The sequence below is a fragment of the Chelonoidis abingdonii genome, chromosome 15, assembly GCF_003597395.2.
Source record: "Chelonoidis abingdonii isolate Lonesome George chromosome 15, CheloAbing_2.0, whole genome shotgun sequence".
NCBI lineage: Eukaryota > Metazoa > Chordata > Testudines > Testudinidae > Chelonoidis > Chelonoidis abingdonii.
The window spans coordinates 42,378,905-42,397,636 of NC_133783.1; the positions used below are offsets into that span (position 1 = coordinate 42,378,905).

General features: G+C 41.2%; 1 protein-coding gene across 1 annotated transcript in view; it reads right to left on the bottom strand.

Annotated features, from left to right (window-relative positions):
• Positions 1-438: 438 nt before the first annotated feature.
• Positions 439-18,732, bottom strand: part of MKI67 (marker of proliferation Ki-67) — a 50,892-nt gene continuing 32,598 nt past the window's right edge. Inside the window, exons 13-18 of the mRNA XM_075072740.1 lie at positions 14,090-14,224; positions 9,618-10,720; positions 7,665-7,728; positions 3,082-6,026; positions 2,748-2,925; positions 439-1,109 (exon numbers count right to left, since the gene is read on the bottom strand). Coding sequence (XP_074928841.1) covers positions 970-1,109; positions 2,748-2,925; positions 3,082-6,026; positions 7,665-7,728; positions 9,618-10,720; positions 14,090-14,224 — 4,565 coding nt within the window. The 3' untranslated portion in view covers positions 439-969. The remainder of the gene's footprint in view (positions 1,110-2,747; positions 2,926-3,081; positions 6,027-7,664; positions 7,729-9,617; positions 10,721-14,089; positions 14,225-18,732) is intronic.

An 18,732-nucleotide genomic window follows, 5' to 3' on the forward strand; every position in this document is an offset into this window, starting at 1 on the left:
AGTGTGTACATATCTACATGGTCTTTGGATGCTGAAAACACTTGGATGATGTTAAATTAACTGCATACAAAACACAGAACAACACTCCTTTGAAAAGGAAGAGTTGGGGAAAGAGCAGTCCCATTGCTTTAAGATGCCCACTCTTTGTCCATTTAATTCTGCAGGCGGTCTGGAGTTAGCAATCATGTACAATTGGACCTGCTGCAGAGCAAACAGCAGTCTTCCCCCACAAACTAGGGGACAACCAATATTCTAGGAGACCCATCATATACAACCATGCTTCCATAAACTTGCTGGGTCATTTAGAGGAATGGGGGAATAAACGCTGACACTGTGCTTGTGAGAAAAAATAGTAATTACACATAAATCTTGAGTTTTCCTAATATACTTATAACTAAAAGTATGTTTAAATCACAAAATAAAATCACACATCTAATCAACATTTACAAAATTTATTAACTCTTATAAAAATCTATTTGCATTTTTTGCAGTAGTCAATTTAAGCTGTTAAATCAGAAATCCCACATAATAGTTTTGCCAATAAAAACCTGTAGACTTTTTTAAAAGGATATTTACAGAACTTTCATGAAAAAATAAAACTCCAGTATCCCAAAATTAAGCTAAGTAGGTAAGAACGTACAATTACATATGGGCAGATTCAGCAAAGTAATACAACTTCCAGACTGCTGAAATGATCATCAATGAAAAGAGGCATCAGTGTTGGCACACAAAGTTTTTTGGTTGCTGTAATTTTGTACAAGCTCACAACAGTTTGGAAAGCAAATATATTTGGCTGAATTATGCCATTTAAAGAGGTATCTCTTCTACTTATATAAACAGATAAACATATCTCCATTATACCTAAATTCACGGAATGCTTTACAACTCTATCAAATCTAAGTACGTAAAAAAATTGCAAAATCAAATACTGAAAAAAATTCAAAACTGGCTCTACAACTTTTAAGGAGGTTATTGTCTTGTTCTTGCTCTTGTTCTTGTTTTCCTTTCTGTTCCTCCAGCACTCTGAATCATGCTTATACCACCTTTGCCAAGTTCTCCTTTAGTTTTGTTTCTTGTTTCTTTCTGCAGAGTTATACTTTCACCACATTCTGTTTGTAAAAAAAATATTAATTGTAAATTTGGATAATAAATCAAACTTTTGAGCTGAAATTCAAATATTCAGCTATGCTGTTTTAAAGAAAAATATCACTAATAAATATATCCCAGAGACAATACCCAGGAAAACAAGAAACCAGTTATGAAAGCTGCACTTCTGCACAACCAGCATCCTTTAAAATAGATCCCTGAAGGCTCACAGCTATTACTGAAACCAGATTAACATTAATAAGTGCACTAAACCTAATTATTTTTCTTATGTGCCATTTTGCAACCACGGTAGTCCATTCTGCACAAATGGACTTCAGATACTGTGGTTAGCTGTGATATATGCAGGGAAGCCTGTTGAATAAGCAGTCATGGACAATTTGATGATTGTACTAAAAGGCTATGGTGGAGCAGCAGATGACACTCATAAATCACCATAAATGTCCAAAGATAGTGCTGTGACATGGTGAATGCAGGCCACCATTCAGTAAGCATGCTCCCAACATTCTTGCTGCCTTGTGGGTTTAAGCCTTTTACTAAAGGCTAAGGTTCCAACCAAAATAACTGGCTGCACTTGATTCTTGGGGTCTTTGTCCAGTATTAGTCCCAAAGTTATACCATAAACCCAATTTGGTACTTTATTTTAGTGATTTTTTAGTTTTTACATATGAGTTAAAAAGACACCCAATAAAAATATTAAAGCAAAGGAAAACCCTGCATTAGAATATACAGCAGTGGTTTTGGGTCCACAAAGAGCAGGCAGGTCAGGCTCTTCATTGTAAAGAAAAGACTAGACACCTGCATAGGAATCTTGAATCCAGAGGAAACAGGTGCTGATCCCAGAACAAAGTCACTAATGGCACCAGAGATGGTAGCTACCGTCAAAAATTGCTTAGTAGAAAGACTACCTCCAGCAGAAGAACATTGTCCAGAAGAACGGCAAGAAAGGAATCAGGTACCTAGTGCAGCAGAAGATCAGGCACCAAAGCAAGCCTGTATAGCAGAAGCAGGAAACAAGCAAGGGAACCAGACAGCAGGAGAAAAGAATGAGAAAAAGGAACAAGACAAAAGGGCAAATGTAAATGGAAAAAAGGGGGAGGGTAGCATGAGCATGGGATTGGAGGATCAGACAGCAAAAGAACATATGCAGGGGAAGGGGGGGACCAGGCAGAGAAGAAGGATGAGAAGGAACATACCTAAGTGGAGAAGATTAAATGAAGGTGAAAAAGACGGTGATCTTTTACGATTGACAACTATCACATTGAAAACAGTTATCTAAATATTTTTCTAATTTTTTCACGTTAACAATTGTTGTAATTAAAACAGAGATGTTGTACAATTGCAAATAGATTGAGGGGAAGGTGATTCATAATACGAAAAATTTTGAGGACTTCAGATTTACAGTAACAAAGGTGCTAGGTGCTATACAAACATGTACTAAGTATCCCTGAGGCAACAAATTTTTAAGATTGAAGTACTGGGACCTACAGTAATGTAAATTTTATCACTTTTATTCACAACATAAAGTTACATGCAAGATCAGGGATAAACTTTCTTATCTAAAGCATGCAATAGTTTGCATTCACCCACCTTCAAAAATTAAACAATTATATTAGGTAACTGACAATAAATCATTGCCATACCTGATTTTAATTTTTTGGCTGCCTTTTCATCCTTGGGCATGTGGCGTTTTCCCCTGAGAGAAGTGGAAGTAGCTGCTTGAGATGTGAGATCAACCTGTTTCCTTCTGCCCTTTCTTGGTGGATTAGCTTTTGCCTCGGTTGTATTTTCCAAAGGCACATTTTGGTCTTCTTTAGGAACCTTCTCCTTACCATCACTTTCTGGCAAGCTGCTTTTTCCTCGGAAAGAAGTGGAACTAGCTGCCTGTGATGTGAGATCAACTTGTTTCCTTCTGCCCCTTTTTGATGCCTGGGAAATAATGTTTTCTAAAGGCACATTTTGGCCTTCTTTAGGAACCTTCTCTGGCAAGCTGCTTTTTCCTCGGAGAGAAGTGGAACTAGCTGCCTGTGTTGTGAGCTCAACCTGTTTTCTTCTGCCCCTTTTTGATGCCTGGGAAGTAATGTTTTCCAAAGGCACATTTTGGCCTTCTTTAGGAACCTTCTCTGGCAAGCTGCTTTTTCCTCGGAGAGAAGTGGAACTAGCTGCCTGTGTTGTGAGCTCAACCTGTTTCCTTCTGCCCCTTTTTGATGCCTGGGAAGTAATGTTTTCCAAAGGCACATTTTGGCCTTCTTTAGGAACCTTCTCTGGCAAGCTGCTTTTTCCTCGGAGAGAAGTGGAACTAGCTGCCTGTGTTGTGAGCTCAACCTGTTTTCTTCTGCCCTTTCTTGGTGAATTAGCTTTTGCCTCAGTTGTATTTTCCAAAGGCACATTTTGGTCTTCTTTAGGACTCTTCTCTTTACCATCATTTTCTGGCAAGCTGCTTTTTCCTCGGAGAGAAGTGGAACTAGCTGCCTGTGTTGTGAGATCAACCTGTTTCCTTCTGCCCCTTTTTGATGCCTGGGAAGCAATGTTTTCCAAAGGCACATTTTGGTCTTCTTTCGGAACATTCTCTTTACCATCATTTTCTGGCAAGTTGCTTTTTCCTCGGAGAGAAGTGGAACTAGCTGCCTGTGTTGTGAGCTCAACCTGTTTCCTTCTGCCTCTTCTAGATGTATTCTCTTTTGTTGGGGAAGCAGTAGATTCCAAAGCTGCATCATGGTCTTTTTTAGCAGCTTCTTTTTTGGCATCACTTTCTGGCAAGCTGTATTTTTCTCTAAGAGAAGTGGAACTAACTGCATGTGGTGAGAGATCAACTTCTTTCCTTCTGCCCCTTCCTGAGAGATTTTCATTTGCTTGAGAAGGAATGTTTTCTGAAGTCTCATTTTGGTCTTTATCATTACCTTCAGGTAAAATTTGTTTTCCTCTGAGAGAAGCAGAACTGGCTTCCTCAAGTTCAAAATGAACTTTTTTCCCTCTGTCCCTTCTTGGTATATTTTCATTTGCTTCTGTAGGATTATTTTCTAAAATCTCTATTTGTTTGGTTTCAGATGCTTCCTGTTTGCCATCACCTTTCCTTATACTCTTTCCACGTCTAAGAACAGTTCTCTCATCATCTTTAGGACCGTATACCATTGCAGCAGTTGGATTGTTTGAGGCTTCCTTGGTTTTGGAGCTTTGCACTGTCTGTAGAGATCCTAGGGAGTCTTTTGTAGAAATTGTCTCTGGTTCAGTTTCTGATATATTCTCTGGCATCATTTTTTCATTTTTGGCAAATTCACCTTCCTTAATGTCCAATATACCTTTTTGACCTCTCTTATTTCCATGTGTTTGATTAGTTTTTTGTATTGAATTCCTGTTTGCTTGCAAGCTATGAACATCAAGTGGTGCTTCATTTGTGTTTTCAAAATGTGACTTCTTTAACTTTAAGCTTTGACCTCTTTCTGCTTCCTTGTTTCCCTGAGATGCTTTGGTCTCATTTTTTATAGATTTGTGTGTTTTAACTACAGTTTCTTTTGATGTTTTCTTGGTTTCCTGGACACATCTTACATTTTCAGGTCCCATCTCTGTACTTACGTTCTTTGTTTCCTCTAATTGCTTTCTTGATTTTACTCTCAAAGATTTTCTTCCTTTCATCTCTGTTACCATAATTTCAAGGGTTGGTTTATTGATTTCAGATTCTTTTACTGCAGCAGCCTCAATGATACTGTTGGCAAAATCCTTTTTATCTGTTTGTATGCATTTTTCTGTTTCTGCTCTACAAGGGTTCCTTGTTGTCTGTCTTTGGGGAGTTTCTTTTGCATCATGTTCCTCTGTAAATCCCTGTTTGTTATCTTCAGTTTTCCCTCTTCTGGTTCTTTTAGCTGGAACTAATGATTCTAGCATTTCTAATTTTTTCTCCCCTGTAGACCTCTTCCTAACTGACAGAGCCACCTTTTCATTATTTTTTACACTATCTTGATCAGACTTATCTTCAAGTGCTATAAGCCCTGTTTGCAGAGGGTGCCCTCTTACATTTTTACTGCTACTAGATACATTTGCTGTCTTCAGACTTTGATCATTTTCCATTATTAAAATATGATTTGTGACAGACTGATGCACAGTCTGCAAATTCTGTTTCATACTTGCAGTTTCTCTTTGTAGCACTAAAGAATCTTTATCATGAGACTCAAGACTCCTTTTACCTCTTCTGGAGCTATGAAAAGTTCCATTTATTTCTACTGAGGAAACAGCTTCCTTATTTTTGTCAAGTTGTTTGTGAACATGAATTTTTGAAATAAATTCTTCTTGCATATACTGATTGGTTCTCTTTTTTCTTCCTAGATTTTTAACTACAGAAGTGAAAGCAACAGCCTCTTCCTTCTGGTCTTCAATCCTTTCTTTCATCAGAACTGGTAATTCTAGTACATTTACATTCTTCTTTAGATTTTCTTCACATTCTCTTAGTGACAAGGGGTTCTCTTTTATTTCTATTTTCTGCTGTTTTGCCCTTGCAGATTTTTTGTCTTTACTGGACAAATCGATAGATTCCTGGATAAGATTTAATTGTGGGGCAACGGGATTTTCAAAAAGCAGTTCTTTATCATCACTATCTTTCAAATCTTGGTTTAATTCTCTTTGCAATTGCATAGTGGGTTCCTGAACTGGATCCATTTTGGTAAGTAAAAGAGAGATTACTGAATTTGAGAAATTATGGCTCTCTGTCTGAGAGCTATCACTCCTGTTTTCTTTTTCAATATTTTCTATAGTTTTCACAATTTCTGATGCCTTGGGCGAAATACATGCATGTTCAAGGCTTTCTTGCAATTCTTGTTCGTTTTTAATGTTTCTATTCCTTGATCTCACAAATGAGAGTGATGTTTTTTCAAGTGAATCTTCCATTTTTTTCTCTCGCTTCAGTTCTCTTTCATAATTTCCTCTGGATTCTAAAATAAGTAACATTTTTCATTAAAAACACAGAACAAAAGGATCAAGAATAAAATTAGTAAAATAACTGCACAACATGCCTGATCAAAATTACCTCTTAAGCTTAGGGCAGGACTATTTGATTCTATTAAAATGGTAAGTTAACGTATATTTAATATTCTAAATAAGATATCTGAGTGACTTCTACAGATTCAACAATGAATGCTTTTTGATTACACAGTAAAAGGAAACAAATGTTATTTTATTGGTTGGGCTACGGATATTTTAGAATGAGAGAAACTTGAATACATTTGATACTTTAGATATGATTATTTCATGACTGTTTAATAACCATTGATAAAGGATATAATTACGGTTACTATGATGATTTAGAGAATCTGTCTCTGTACAACTTATGAATTCTGATTGATTTTATGGACTCTATGTATAAAATTCTAACTCTCATCCATTAAATCAGCCATTGGCTGACAATGACATTGTCATATATCACACACTGGTGGAAGACTTCTCACACACAGAAAAATCAAAAGAAGTCCTTAACATTTAATGACTGTGCTCTGGAAGGACAATGGGTATACTAAAGAGGGTGCTTGGGCTGTAAGAATCCAGTTATTCCAGGTGGTCTGCAGGGAGGCTGGTTGCAGCAGTGGAAATTCTCTAGGAGAGGTGTTAGAACTGGCTTTTAAAAATGGTGAGCAGAAGCGGCTCTAGGTATTTTGCCGTCCCAAGCACGGCAGGCAGGCTGCCTTCAGCGGCTTGCCTGCGGGAAGTCCCCGGTCCCGCGGATTTGGCGGCACACCTGCGGGAGGTCTGCCAAAGCTGTGGGAGCAGTGGATCATCCGCAGGCATGCCGCCAAAGGCAACCTGCTTGTTGCCCTCACGGCGACCGGCAGTGCCCCCTGTGACTTGCCACCCCAGGCACGCGCTTGGCATGCTGGTGCCTGGAGCTGCCCTTGATGGTGAGGGTGGGAGGTTCATTCTGAGACATGTTTTCTCAGCTAGAGAGAACCTTTCAACTCTCTGACCAGCCCAAGCTGATGAGAGTTTGCTGCCAAGAGTCAGAAAGGAGAATCTATAACCAGAAAGAGAAGGCTGAGCTGGAAGAAAGGTGACCTGGGATCCCAATGATACGCAGCACAAAATCCTGTTAATCTCATTTGTATATATTTAGCAAAATCTACATTAAGGCAATATTAAAGCTACATACAAAAACCAAAGTCACAAAATGTGAAAGTTGATCCTGCATTAAGGAAAGGGTACCGCTGTATTTAGTACAAATAAGAAAATAACAGCTAAATGCACAAGATGGTGTAGGGTGATTCAACAGATAACATTCTTACCTTCAACTCAGTTCTGAACCAATATAGTGTTAATGGAATAATATGCTTTTGGAAGTCTTTCAAAAGAGATTTAATTTTAAGTGAAGCTTAACAGCAGGATTTTCGTGCTAGTGGATCTACAGATGTTACTATCAGCATACTACATTCATAAATTCCAATTCCCAGCAGTAAGTATTCAAAATTATCACTGCACAAACTAAATTCAATATTTTCTGTGTAATCTGGCATTTCCAAAAACACACATATTTAAGATACATTATAAATTATAGCATTAAAAATGCTCGCATTTGTACTTACCATGTTCACTTTTAGGATCAATATGAGGAGAATTATTTTCTTGCATGAGATCCGTAACTTCGACCTAACAAAATTAAATAGTAATCAATAAATCTGTGGCTGTCAGGGCTAAGGACAAGAAGAAGATTTTAAGTATATTAAGAAGAAAAGAAATGCTAATAATGGTATAGACCTCCTAATAGAAGGAGATGTTAAAACAGTTAATGATGCAAAAAAGGCAGGAAGTATTAACATTTCTGTTCTATATTTGAAAAGAAGCAGAACAATATACTTTTAATCACATGAGGAAGATAAGCTACTTTCCACCCTATTACTAACTAAGAGAGGATGTTAAAAAACCATCTGCTATGACTAAATATTTTTAAATTGGCAGGCTCTAGTAACTTGCACTCAAGAGCCCTAGAAGGCTTAGCTGAGAAGATCTCTGGCCTGCTCATGATAATTGTTAATAAATCTTGAAATAGCAGGTAAATGCCATAAGTCCAGAATATTTTAAATATTGGTCATGTGCCAATATTTAAAAAGGACAGGCGGTATGACCCAGGTAACTATAGGCTGGTTAGCCTTACATCAACCCAGGCAAAAATAACTGAAAAACTGAAATGAGATTCAACTGATAAAGAATTAAAGGATAGAAATACAACTAATTCCAGTTAACATGATTTTATGGAAAACAGATCTTGTCAAACAAACCTGATTTAATCCACTTTTGAGATTACAAGTTTGGTTGAGAAAGGTAATTGTTTAGATACTTAAGAATTTTGTAAGGCATTTTTGACTTAGTATCATTCAACATTCTGATTAAAAAAATAGCACTATACAATATCAATAAAGCACATTAAATAGAATAAGAACCAGCTGACAGATCTTTAAAAAAAAAAAAAAAGCAGTGGTCAATGGAGAATCATTAGCAAATGGGGGTATTTATAGCAGGATTCCGCAGGGATTGGTGGTAGCCCTGATGTTATTCAACATTTTCATCAATGATCTAGAATTAAATATGAAATCATTGCTGATAAAACTTACATGTGACACAGACTGACTGAGTGATAAATAACAAGCAGGACAGGGTTGACATCATAGAGAGCGGTCTTGATCACCTGGTAAACTGGTCCCATTCAAACACAATATATTTTAATGCAGCCAAATGGAAAGTTTTACACATCTAGGAAACAAGCAATGCAGGCTGTATCTACAGAATGGGGGGATTGTATCATGGAAAGCAGTAATTCTGAAAAGGATTTAGGAGGTCAGAGAGGAAAGGCAAAACAACATGCGTTCTCAGTACTCTGTGGCAAAAAGAGATACTGTGATCCTTAAACATATGAACAGGGGAATAGTGAGCAAGAGTTGGGAAATGATCTTACCTCTGTAGAAAGCATTGGTGAAACCCGTACTGGGAAACCACATACAATTTTGATGTCCATGTTTTTAAAATGTTAAAAAATGGGAAAGGGTGCAGTGAGAGATTTAAAGAGCTCAATCTGCTTAGTTTATAAAAAATGGTTGAAAGCCAATTTGATTACAGTATGTTCTCAGAAAGAAAATTTCAAGTACTAAAGAACTCTAATCTAGCAAAGAAAATCATAAGAATCATCAGTGGCTGGAAACTGAAGCCAGACAAATCCAAGTTAGAAATAATGCATAAATTTTAATAATGAAAGCAATTCACCACCACGGGCATAAACTACCAAGGGAACTGATGGATTCTTAATTAGAAGATATCAAGAGATGGAGAATCCACCACTGCACCTGTGTTGTGCTCAATAACTTATTTAGCATTATTTCTGGAACACATGCATCAGCCAAATAAGTTATTGAGCTCAACATAGGGGTAAACTGGATGACATTTTATAGCCAGGAAGGCAGCATAGATAATCTTATGGTATCCTCTAGTCTTAACATTTATGAATTTGACTAAAATTATCAAAACAACATAACAAGATCTTTTACCTTAATTTCCTTTGGTGTATCAAAAATTTCTTTAACACCAGCATAATCCAGTTCAGAATTTGAATATTTTTGTTTAGGCTCCGCCATAAGTTTTTGCAGTCCCACAAAATCATCAACCGGTAGATATTTTTTCCTTGGTGTCCTCAGTAGCCTCCTGATACCAAACATGTCTTCTACTGGTTCAACTCTTTCATCTGATGTCTTCAATAGCCTTTTGATTCCTACCGTATCTTCTGACTGGATTCTGTGCTTAGATGTTTTCATATGGCTGATCCCTATCATGTCTTCTACTGGCTGGCATTTCTGCTTTTGTGTTCTCTTCATAAAAGAAACTCCCACCAGATCATTTACAACTTGCTTTTTTTGTGCTGGAGTCTTTATTAAACTTTTTAAGGCAATTCCATCTGTAAGAGGTTCCATCTTCTGCTCCGGAGTCCTCAAGAGCCTTTTGATGCCTGAGAGAGCCTCAACGGGTTCGCTCTTTTGCTTTGGAGTCCTCAAGAGCCTTTTGACGCCCGAAAGAGCCTCAACGGGTTCGCTCTTTTGCTTTGGAGTCCTCAAGAGTCTTTTGATGCCCAAGAGAGCCTCGACAGGTTCGCTCTTTTGCTTTGGAGTCCTCAAGAGCCTTTTGACGCCCGAGAGAGCCTCAACGGGTTCGCTCTTTTGCTTTGGAGTCCTCAAGAGCCTTTTGACGCCCGAAAGAGCCTCAACGGGTTCGCTCTTTTGCTTTGGAGTCCTCAAGAGCCTTTTGACGCCCAAGAGGGCCTCGATGGGTTCCATCTTTTGCTTTGGAGTCCTCAAGAGCCTTTTGACGCCCGAGAGGGCCTCGACGGGTTCCATCTTTTGCTTTGGAGTCTTCACAAGCCTTTTAGCTCCCACTCTCATCTCAGTTGCATGCTTTTCTGGCATTACTAACGGATTATTCATTTCCACCTTCTTTTCCAGTACAGTTCTCTCTTTTTTAGGAGTCTGCTTTAACTTAACAGCCACAAAAGCAGAATTTGGAGACTTCTCCACTCTCAGGAAGCAAGATACAACATCTTGACAATCTTTTCTCTGTTGTGACATGCCTGAGGTACTTAATGGTGATATTACCATCTCTCCTGTAATAAAATTAGGTTTATGTAATTCTAAAGGAAATTTAAGCAAGGAAGCCGAGTATGCAAATTGCTAAAGTAGTATCAGGCATGCAAAGATTCTGCCCCTCCCACAAAAATCTAGTCTTATTTAAACAAGTAACTTGGTAATTAACAATGAAAAATAACACGAAGGCACTATACTCATTTTAAAATTAAGTTTTTAATTGAATTGAATAAGAAAATGAATCTAACTAGTGTTCCTTCCGTTATTTAATCCAATATTAAGTTAAATTTCTTGAATACTGTCCCTATATTTTAAACATGCTGCAAACTTTGTTTTGAAAATGCATAACATACAGTAACTCCTCATTTAACACTGTCCCACTTAATGTTGTTTCAATGTTATGTCCCTGCTCAATTAAGGAACATGCTCGTTTAAAGTTGTGCAATGCTCCCTTATAATGTTGTTTGGCTGCCTGCTTGTAAGATTCTGTGGAAAAGCAGCAACTTTACAAGGGAGAATTGCACAAATTCCGCTTCTCCACCTCCTCCCAATGCTTCCCCCACCGCCAAACAGCTGCTTAGCGGCGCTTAGGACTTTCTGGGAGGGAGGGGCAGGAGTGAGGAAGAGCCATGTCTCTGATCCTCCTCCTCCTCCCTCCCAGAAAGTCCTAGGTTTAGCAGTGCTTAGCATTTTCTGGGAGGGAGGGGGAGGAGTGGAGACGTGGCGCTTCCCTGCTCCTCCCTCTCCGTCCCAGCACTTCGCGCTTAGGACTTTCTGGGAGGGAGGGGCAGGAGAAGGGAAGCGCTTAGGACTTTGTGTGGGGAGGGAGGGATGTGGCGTGCTTCAGAGAGGAGGTGGAGTAAGGGTGGAAAGAGGTGGGCCTGGAGTGGAGCAGGGACAAGAAGAGGCAGGCCTGGAGCATTCCCAGCAAAATCCGAGCCTGTTCTCCGGAGAAGCAGCCACTGCTGCTGCAAAGGTGCTTCCTAGCGTCCTTGCCTGCAGGGGGGGTGTGCCTGTATGGGGTAAGCCAGAGGCACTTCCCAACCACAGTACAATAGAGTACTGTACAGTATAATGCCTTTTGTCTGCCCCCAAAAAATTTCCTTGGAACCTAACCCCCCACATCTACATTAAATCTTATGAGACAATTGGATTCGTTTAACATTGTTTCACTTAAACTTGCATTTTTCAGGAACATAACTACAACGTTAAGTGAGGAGTTACTGTATAAGCATCAGGTGGAAGCTGATTTTTTGACATAAGCAGACATTTGGCATTTTTGGCACTGGAAAAGGCGTGGGGAACAATAAAACTTGTGCAAGATAAGCACATTGAAGTGACCAGTAACGCAGTAGAAGTTGATACTGAAATTTGCTTCACTTCGAACTGCTTTTATTTGTCTGTCTGTAGACTCAGAAAACAAATTGTCAAGTTCATATATGGAATATTGTTTGAAAGGTTTTTGTTGTTAATCATAGCTGTTATTATTATTATTATTATTATTATTATTATTATTATTATTATAACAACAACAACAACAACAATTGGAGATATACCAATCTCCTAGAACTGGAAGGGACCTTGAAGGTCATCAAGTCCAGCCCCCTGCCTTCACTAGGAGGACCAATTTTTGCCCCAGATCCCTAAATGGCCCCCTCAAAGATTGAACTCACAACCCTGGGTTTAGCAGGCCAATGCTCAAACCACTGAGCAGTTGTATCTACACTAGATTTTCTCTACAATTTCTCAAGGTTGCTAACACAAGTAGCTATAACATACGAAGGTACTGGATCAGTGAGCCCTGCATAGATGCTAATTTATATCTGCGGATGATGATATCCGTGGATATAAATTGGTATCTGCAGGATCGCAATGCCCTCCTGGGAACCACAGTGGCAGAAGGAGCAGAACATAGGGCTGCTGCTCCCAGGAGCCAGTACCCTTTGCTGGCAGCTCCTCCAGTGAGGCTATACTGCCCCAATCCCTTCCATGCAGCTGTCTGCATCTCCTGTCTGGGGACGTGTGCAATACCTGAACACAAAAGCATGATGAGGGACACCTGCTGGTGGGCCTCATGCCCACCCCAATTGGCAAGGTTGGGGGCAGTATAGCCACACTGAAGAAGCTGCTGGCGTGGGGCACTGGCTGCTGGGAGCAGCGGACCCATGTTCTGCTCCTTTTGCTGCTGGAGTGCCCAAGAGCGCCCTGCAGTTCTGTGGATACCGATTTATATATGTGGATATCTGCATCTGCAAATATAAATTTGTATCCGCATAGGGCTCTATGGATCAAAGCAGGCATGGATAATGTTGTTGTAAAATTGAAGTGGTCACTGTCCCCTTGTCTACCCTGTATCTCCCACCATTGCTATTACTGGGGTAGAGAGCTGCACGCTGGTACTGACAGTGGAGAGTTTTAGGGAAAGAAGCCAAGTGTAGACAAGCCCTGCAAGAGAAATCTTAAAACAAACCAATCAACCTTCGATTTATTCTGTAACACAATTTTGCAGCAAATTTAGTACTTGTGGAATACACAGGGCTCTTAATATAACCGTTTATTTTATTTATATTTTATTAAGCCTTCTTCTCACCAGAAAGCTGTAGAATGGAGGTTTTGCACCTTGTAATTTTTTATATATATATTCCAAATTCTCAAGTAAATGGAAATGCAATTCTAAAGTTTTGGTATATTATAGGATTTATTCTTGAATTCTACCTATGAAGAACTATATTAATAATTCTTGCTAAACTGTGAAGAAACGAGATCTCATTTGATCACTCTGGGACAATATTAGCTTTGATCCTTATAGTAACCCAATGACTAGTACCAAGAGTTACAACAGAAAGGAAGGAAACCCTACCAAAGAAGCGCAGGGAAGTTAGGAAGGTGCCTACTGAGTATCATCCTTCCACCTTGGATGGCTTTTGACTTCTCATGCTGGGCCCCACCCTTTCCATCACCACCACCCTCACCCTATCTTAAAACACAAGCATTGGGCTTAGTTGTGTCTGCATTCAACAACTCATTGCATTTTGTTGAAGCATATCAACTCTTCAAAGCTTTAAACCCATTTTGTAAAACCATACATGCTTCAACATTCTGAAAGCACCATACTCCATGGGACAATAATTTAATGAAGAAGTGGATCATCCCAGTTCAGAAATAGTTGAGACTACAAATACATCTTTTAAGATAGGTGGTTGAATGCTGCTTTCCATCTCAGAATTACCTCGAACTGCCACCTGCCCCATTCTCACTCTACACTAAGTTTGCATAGGCTCAGACAGAACCAATAATTGACTAAGCTTAGCACTAGTCTACTTTTCTTGTATGCAATCCATAAACCCTCACTCCCTTTCCACAGGGCTATTAAAAAGAAACAAACATACCAGACTCCTCTGGAGTGTGTACCTCAGAGCCTTCTACATCAGCACATGATGATGTAAGATCAGTCTTGTGAGCAGCAGATAAAGATGGACTTCTTTGATTTTCATTTACTGGAGTTCTAAACATCTCAGTCATTCCTATTAATTATATTTAAAGTAATTAGCATATGCTTTGATTTACAATTTGATTTACAGTTATACAGTTGGCAGAACAAAATAAAATGAAACATTGTGATTTAGTTCCTTTCTTCAAATAGTACACCACAAAGTGTAACATTAAGGGCAGATAATCATACATGACTTCACGTCTATGCCTTTGATTCACAGTAGAGGCATTATAACAGGAGGTAGGTGGTATAATATGTTAATACACTGATTGTTCAAGTCACCTCTGGAAATATGTTATGTCACAAATGAGAGTCAGGTTAGTAGTTTCATCCCAGGTTGAATAAAGACTAATTTCCCTGATTTAAAAAACCCAAATCTAGAACAATAAGGATGTAGTACAGCAGAACTGAGTAGTAGAAATTGTCTGCAAAATACCATGTACATGTGTAAGCACTGCACAACAGGTGTGTGTGTGTGTAGGTATGTGTGTGAGAGTCAGACTCAGTTCAAGAGATATTGATAATTCACTGTGAGAAGCTTTAAATTAACCACAAAGAGAAAGTGGACACACAGCATTTTATACAGCAAGACATCCAAATATAATGTAAAGTTTAACATTTTTCTGCTGTTAGCTACACATCCTGCTTTTAAATTTTTCACTACCTTCATTTTAAATAAATTGAATGTAATTATTTTTATTTGTAAAACAATGAAACACTACTATACTAAACTACATATAAGTTTTATCTAGAGACATACTTTACTGATGCATCAAGGTGTGATGGCCCAATTTGTTTACACAACTGTGCTCCAGACATACAGAAAGCACACATGTTGGGATGACTTAGCTGGTGTTGGTCTTGCTTTGAGCAGGGGATTGGACTAGATGACCTCTTGAGGTCTCTTCCAACCTTAATATTATATGATTCTATGCATGCATGGAGCATCACAAATTTAAATAATTACAACTATACATTAAAATAATATTTGATTGAGATACCACACAAATAATATTTACACTGCAGCAACTGTCAGATGCCAAAACACAGTGTGATGGGGCAAGGCCAGATGGCTACAGTAAAGTACTGAGAACCAGGTATGTTAGCCCCAGGCTAAACAAATCCCTAGGACCATGGTAACCAAATGGCAGTTGCTCCAGGTTAATCAAGGCACCTGGAGCCAATTAAGACCTTTCTAGAAGGCAGTGGATATAGCTACTTTAATTAGAACACCTGCAGCCAATCAGGGCAGCTAATCAGGGCACCTGGGTTTAAAAAGGAGCTCACCCCAGTCAGGCAAAGAGGAGCCAGAGGAGAAGGAGTGTGAGTGAGGAGCTGGGGTAAGAAGGCAAGGAAGCTGAGAGTGAGAGAGTGTACTGCTGGAGGATTTAGGAGACAAGCATTATCAGACATCAGGAGGAAGATCCTGTGGTGAGGATAAAGAAGGTGTTTGGAGGAGGCCATGGGAAGTAGCCCAGGGAGTTGTAGCTGTCATGCAGCTGTTCACAGGAGGTACTATAGACAGCTGCAATCCACAGGGCCCTGGGCTGGAACCCGGAGTAGAGGGCGGGCCCGGGTTCCCCCCAAACCTCCCAACTCCTGATCAGACACAGGAGGAGTTGAACCAGACCGTGGGGAAGATCACTGAGGTGAGCAAATCTGCCAAGAAGCGCAGGACCCACCAAGGCAGAGGAGGAACTTTGTCACAATAGTTTGAGTCCAATTGTGCTAGGCATTGCACAAAGATCGTACATGAAAGTCCATCTCCAAAGAACTTACTATCTAGACACCAAGATATAACAGGTGCATTTAAAAACAAAAACAAAAAAAAAAGTGATCCCAGTTGGAGACGAGGTAAGGGGATGTTTTAGTAGTGATTAGCTAAAAATTATACTAATCAGTAGCAGTAATCACAGCTTACTACTTGCCAGTTGTTATATGACAGTTTTCAGTACTCATTACTAAGTCTGTCACGGAAGTTACAGATTCTTTGACTTTTCGAGACCTCTGCAACAGCTGGTGTGTCTGGCCTGTGGGCCGCCCCAGCATTTTGGGCCACCGCCCTCCACCTTCCCCCACAGCAGGGATCTTGGGTCGCCATGCGCCCCCCTCTCCAGCAGCGGGGGAGGTGGTCCTGGGCCAACCCCCCATCTCCCCCAGCAGCATCACCAGGGGTCCTGGGCCACACACTGCCGTCCCCTACCCCAGAGCACCCAAGATTTAGTCAGGGTTATTTAGCACAAATCATGGACAACTAATATTTGTTTATTGCCAGTGACCTGTTTATGACTTTTACTAAAAATACTCATGACTAAAACATAGCCTTACTCATTACGATATAAGTGAGAGTTAAGACACAAAGTGGTAGTTTTACAGATTTGACTGGCAGTTTTCCCCATGCGCAAGTGAGGTATGGGAGAAAGTATAAAGGCACTAGTGTAAAGAAAGTAGAAAACCAGGCAACGGAGACTCTAGCATCACTGGTGGAGTTAAGAGAGCAGTCAACCTTGTTTTAAGGAGACACACTGCAGAATTTAACTGTGTTCAGCTTTGAAGGGTAGAAAAGACGGTTACTCACCTTTGTAACTGTTGTTCTTCGAGATGTGTTGCTCATATCCATTCCAGTAGGTGTGCGCGCGCCGCGTGAACGTTCGTCGGAGACTTTTACCCTAGCAACACTCGGTGGGCCGGCAGGGCGGTCCCCTGGAGTGGCGCCGCTATGGCCCGGATATATACCCCTGCCAGCCCGCCGCTCCTCAGTTCCTTCTTGCCGGCTACTCAACAGTGGGGAAGGAGGCAGTGTGGAATGGATATGAGCAACACATATCAAAGAAACACAGTTACAGAGGTAGTAACCGTCTTTTCTTCTTCGAGTGCTTGCTCATATCCATTCCAGTAGGTGATTCCCAAGCCTTACCTAGGCGGTGGGGTCGGAGGGAGACGTTGCGGAATGTAAGATCGCTGAGCCAAAGGCGGCATCGTCTCCTCGATTGCTCACCAGCGCGTAGTGAGATGTAAGGTATGAACGGACGACTAGGTAGCTGCCCGGCATATCTCCTGATGGGAACGTGGGCCAGGAAGCGGTGGACGAGGCTTGAGCCGAGTAGAGTGGGCGGTGAGGTGGCCAATTGGGACGTGAGCCAAGTCATAGCACGTCCGGTACAGGACATTACCCATGATGAGAGCCTCTGGGAAGAAATGGGCATACCTTTCATACGCTCCGCCACTGCTATAAATAGCTGGGGCAAGCGTCTAAAGGATTTAGTCCTCTGGATGTAAAAGGCGAGGCCCAGCGGACATCCAGGTGTGTAGCTGCTGGTCCCTGCGCGATGCATGCGGCTTCGCGGAAGAGACGGTAGAAAAATGTTTTGGTTAATATGGAAGGCAGAGACCACCTTGGCGAGGAAAGCCGGTGTGGTCGTAGCGCACCTTATCTTGTGAAAGATAGTGTATGGGGGTCTACCACCAAAGCACGGAGCTCAGAACCCGTCTGGCCGAGGTGATAGCGACCAGGAAGGCCGTCTTCCAAGACAAGTAGAGCAATGAGCAAGTGGCTAATGGCTTGAAGGGGGGGGCCCATGAGCCTAGACAGCATAAGGTTGAGATCCCAGGAAGGGGAGAAGGCTTAACCGGGGGTAGAGTCTCTCCAATCCCTTAAGGAATCTTGAAACTATCGGGTGAGAAAAGGTGGAACTGCCCGACTCTCCGGGATGGAAGGTGGAGATTGCGGCTAGATGCACCCTTATTGAGGAGGGTGCTAGGCTTGCTCCTTGAGGTACAATAAATAGTCCAAGACCACAGGAACCGAAACGCTTCAGGAAACAAGGGAACGCTGTGCCACACAATGACAGAACCGCTTCTAATTGGCGAGATATGTCGCCCACGTGGAAGGTTTCCTGCTCCCCAAGAGGACCTGTTGGACCTGGCTGGAGCAGCAGCGCTCAGATTGGTTTAACCAGACAGTAGCACAAGCTGTTAGGTGGAGGGACTGAAGGGCCAGGTGGTGAAGCCTGCCGAAGTCCTGCGTTATAAGATCTGGGCAGAGTGGTAGTGGTATCGGAGATGCTAGGGACAGGTCGAGCAGCAGGGTGTACCAGTGCTGCCTCGGCCATGCCGGAGCGATTAGAATCAGCCTGTCCCTGTCCTGCGGAGCTTGAGCAGGACTCTGTGGACTAAAGGAAAGGGTGGAAAGGCATAGAGTAGACCCCCTTTCCAGGGAATGAGGAACGCGTCCGAAAGAGAGCCCGGGGAGCGACCCTGTAGGGAGCAGAACACCTGGCACCTCCTGTTCTCCTTGGAGGCAAAGAGGTCTATCTGGGGAAAGCCCACTTTCCGGAAAACAGAAAGCAGGATGTCCGAACGGATTGACCACTCGGGGCCAGGAAGGACCGGCTCAGGCGGTCTGTGAGAGTGTTCGGACCCCGGGAGAAAGGAAGCTACCACGTCTATCGACTGGGCTATACAAAAGTCCCACAGCCGCATCGCTTCTTGGCAAAGGGGAGAAGATCGTGTCCCTCCTTGCTTGTTTATGTAATACAT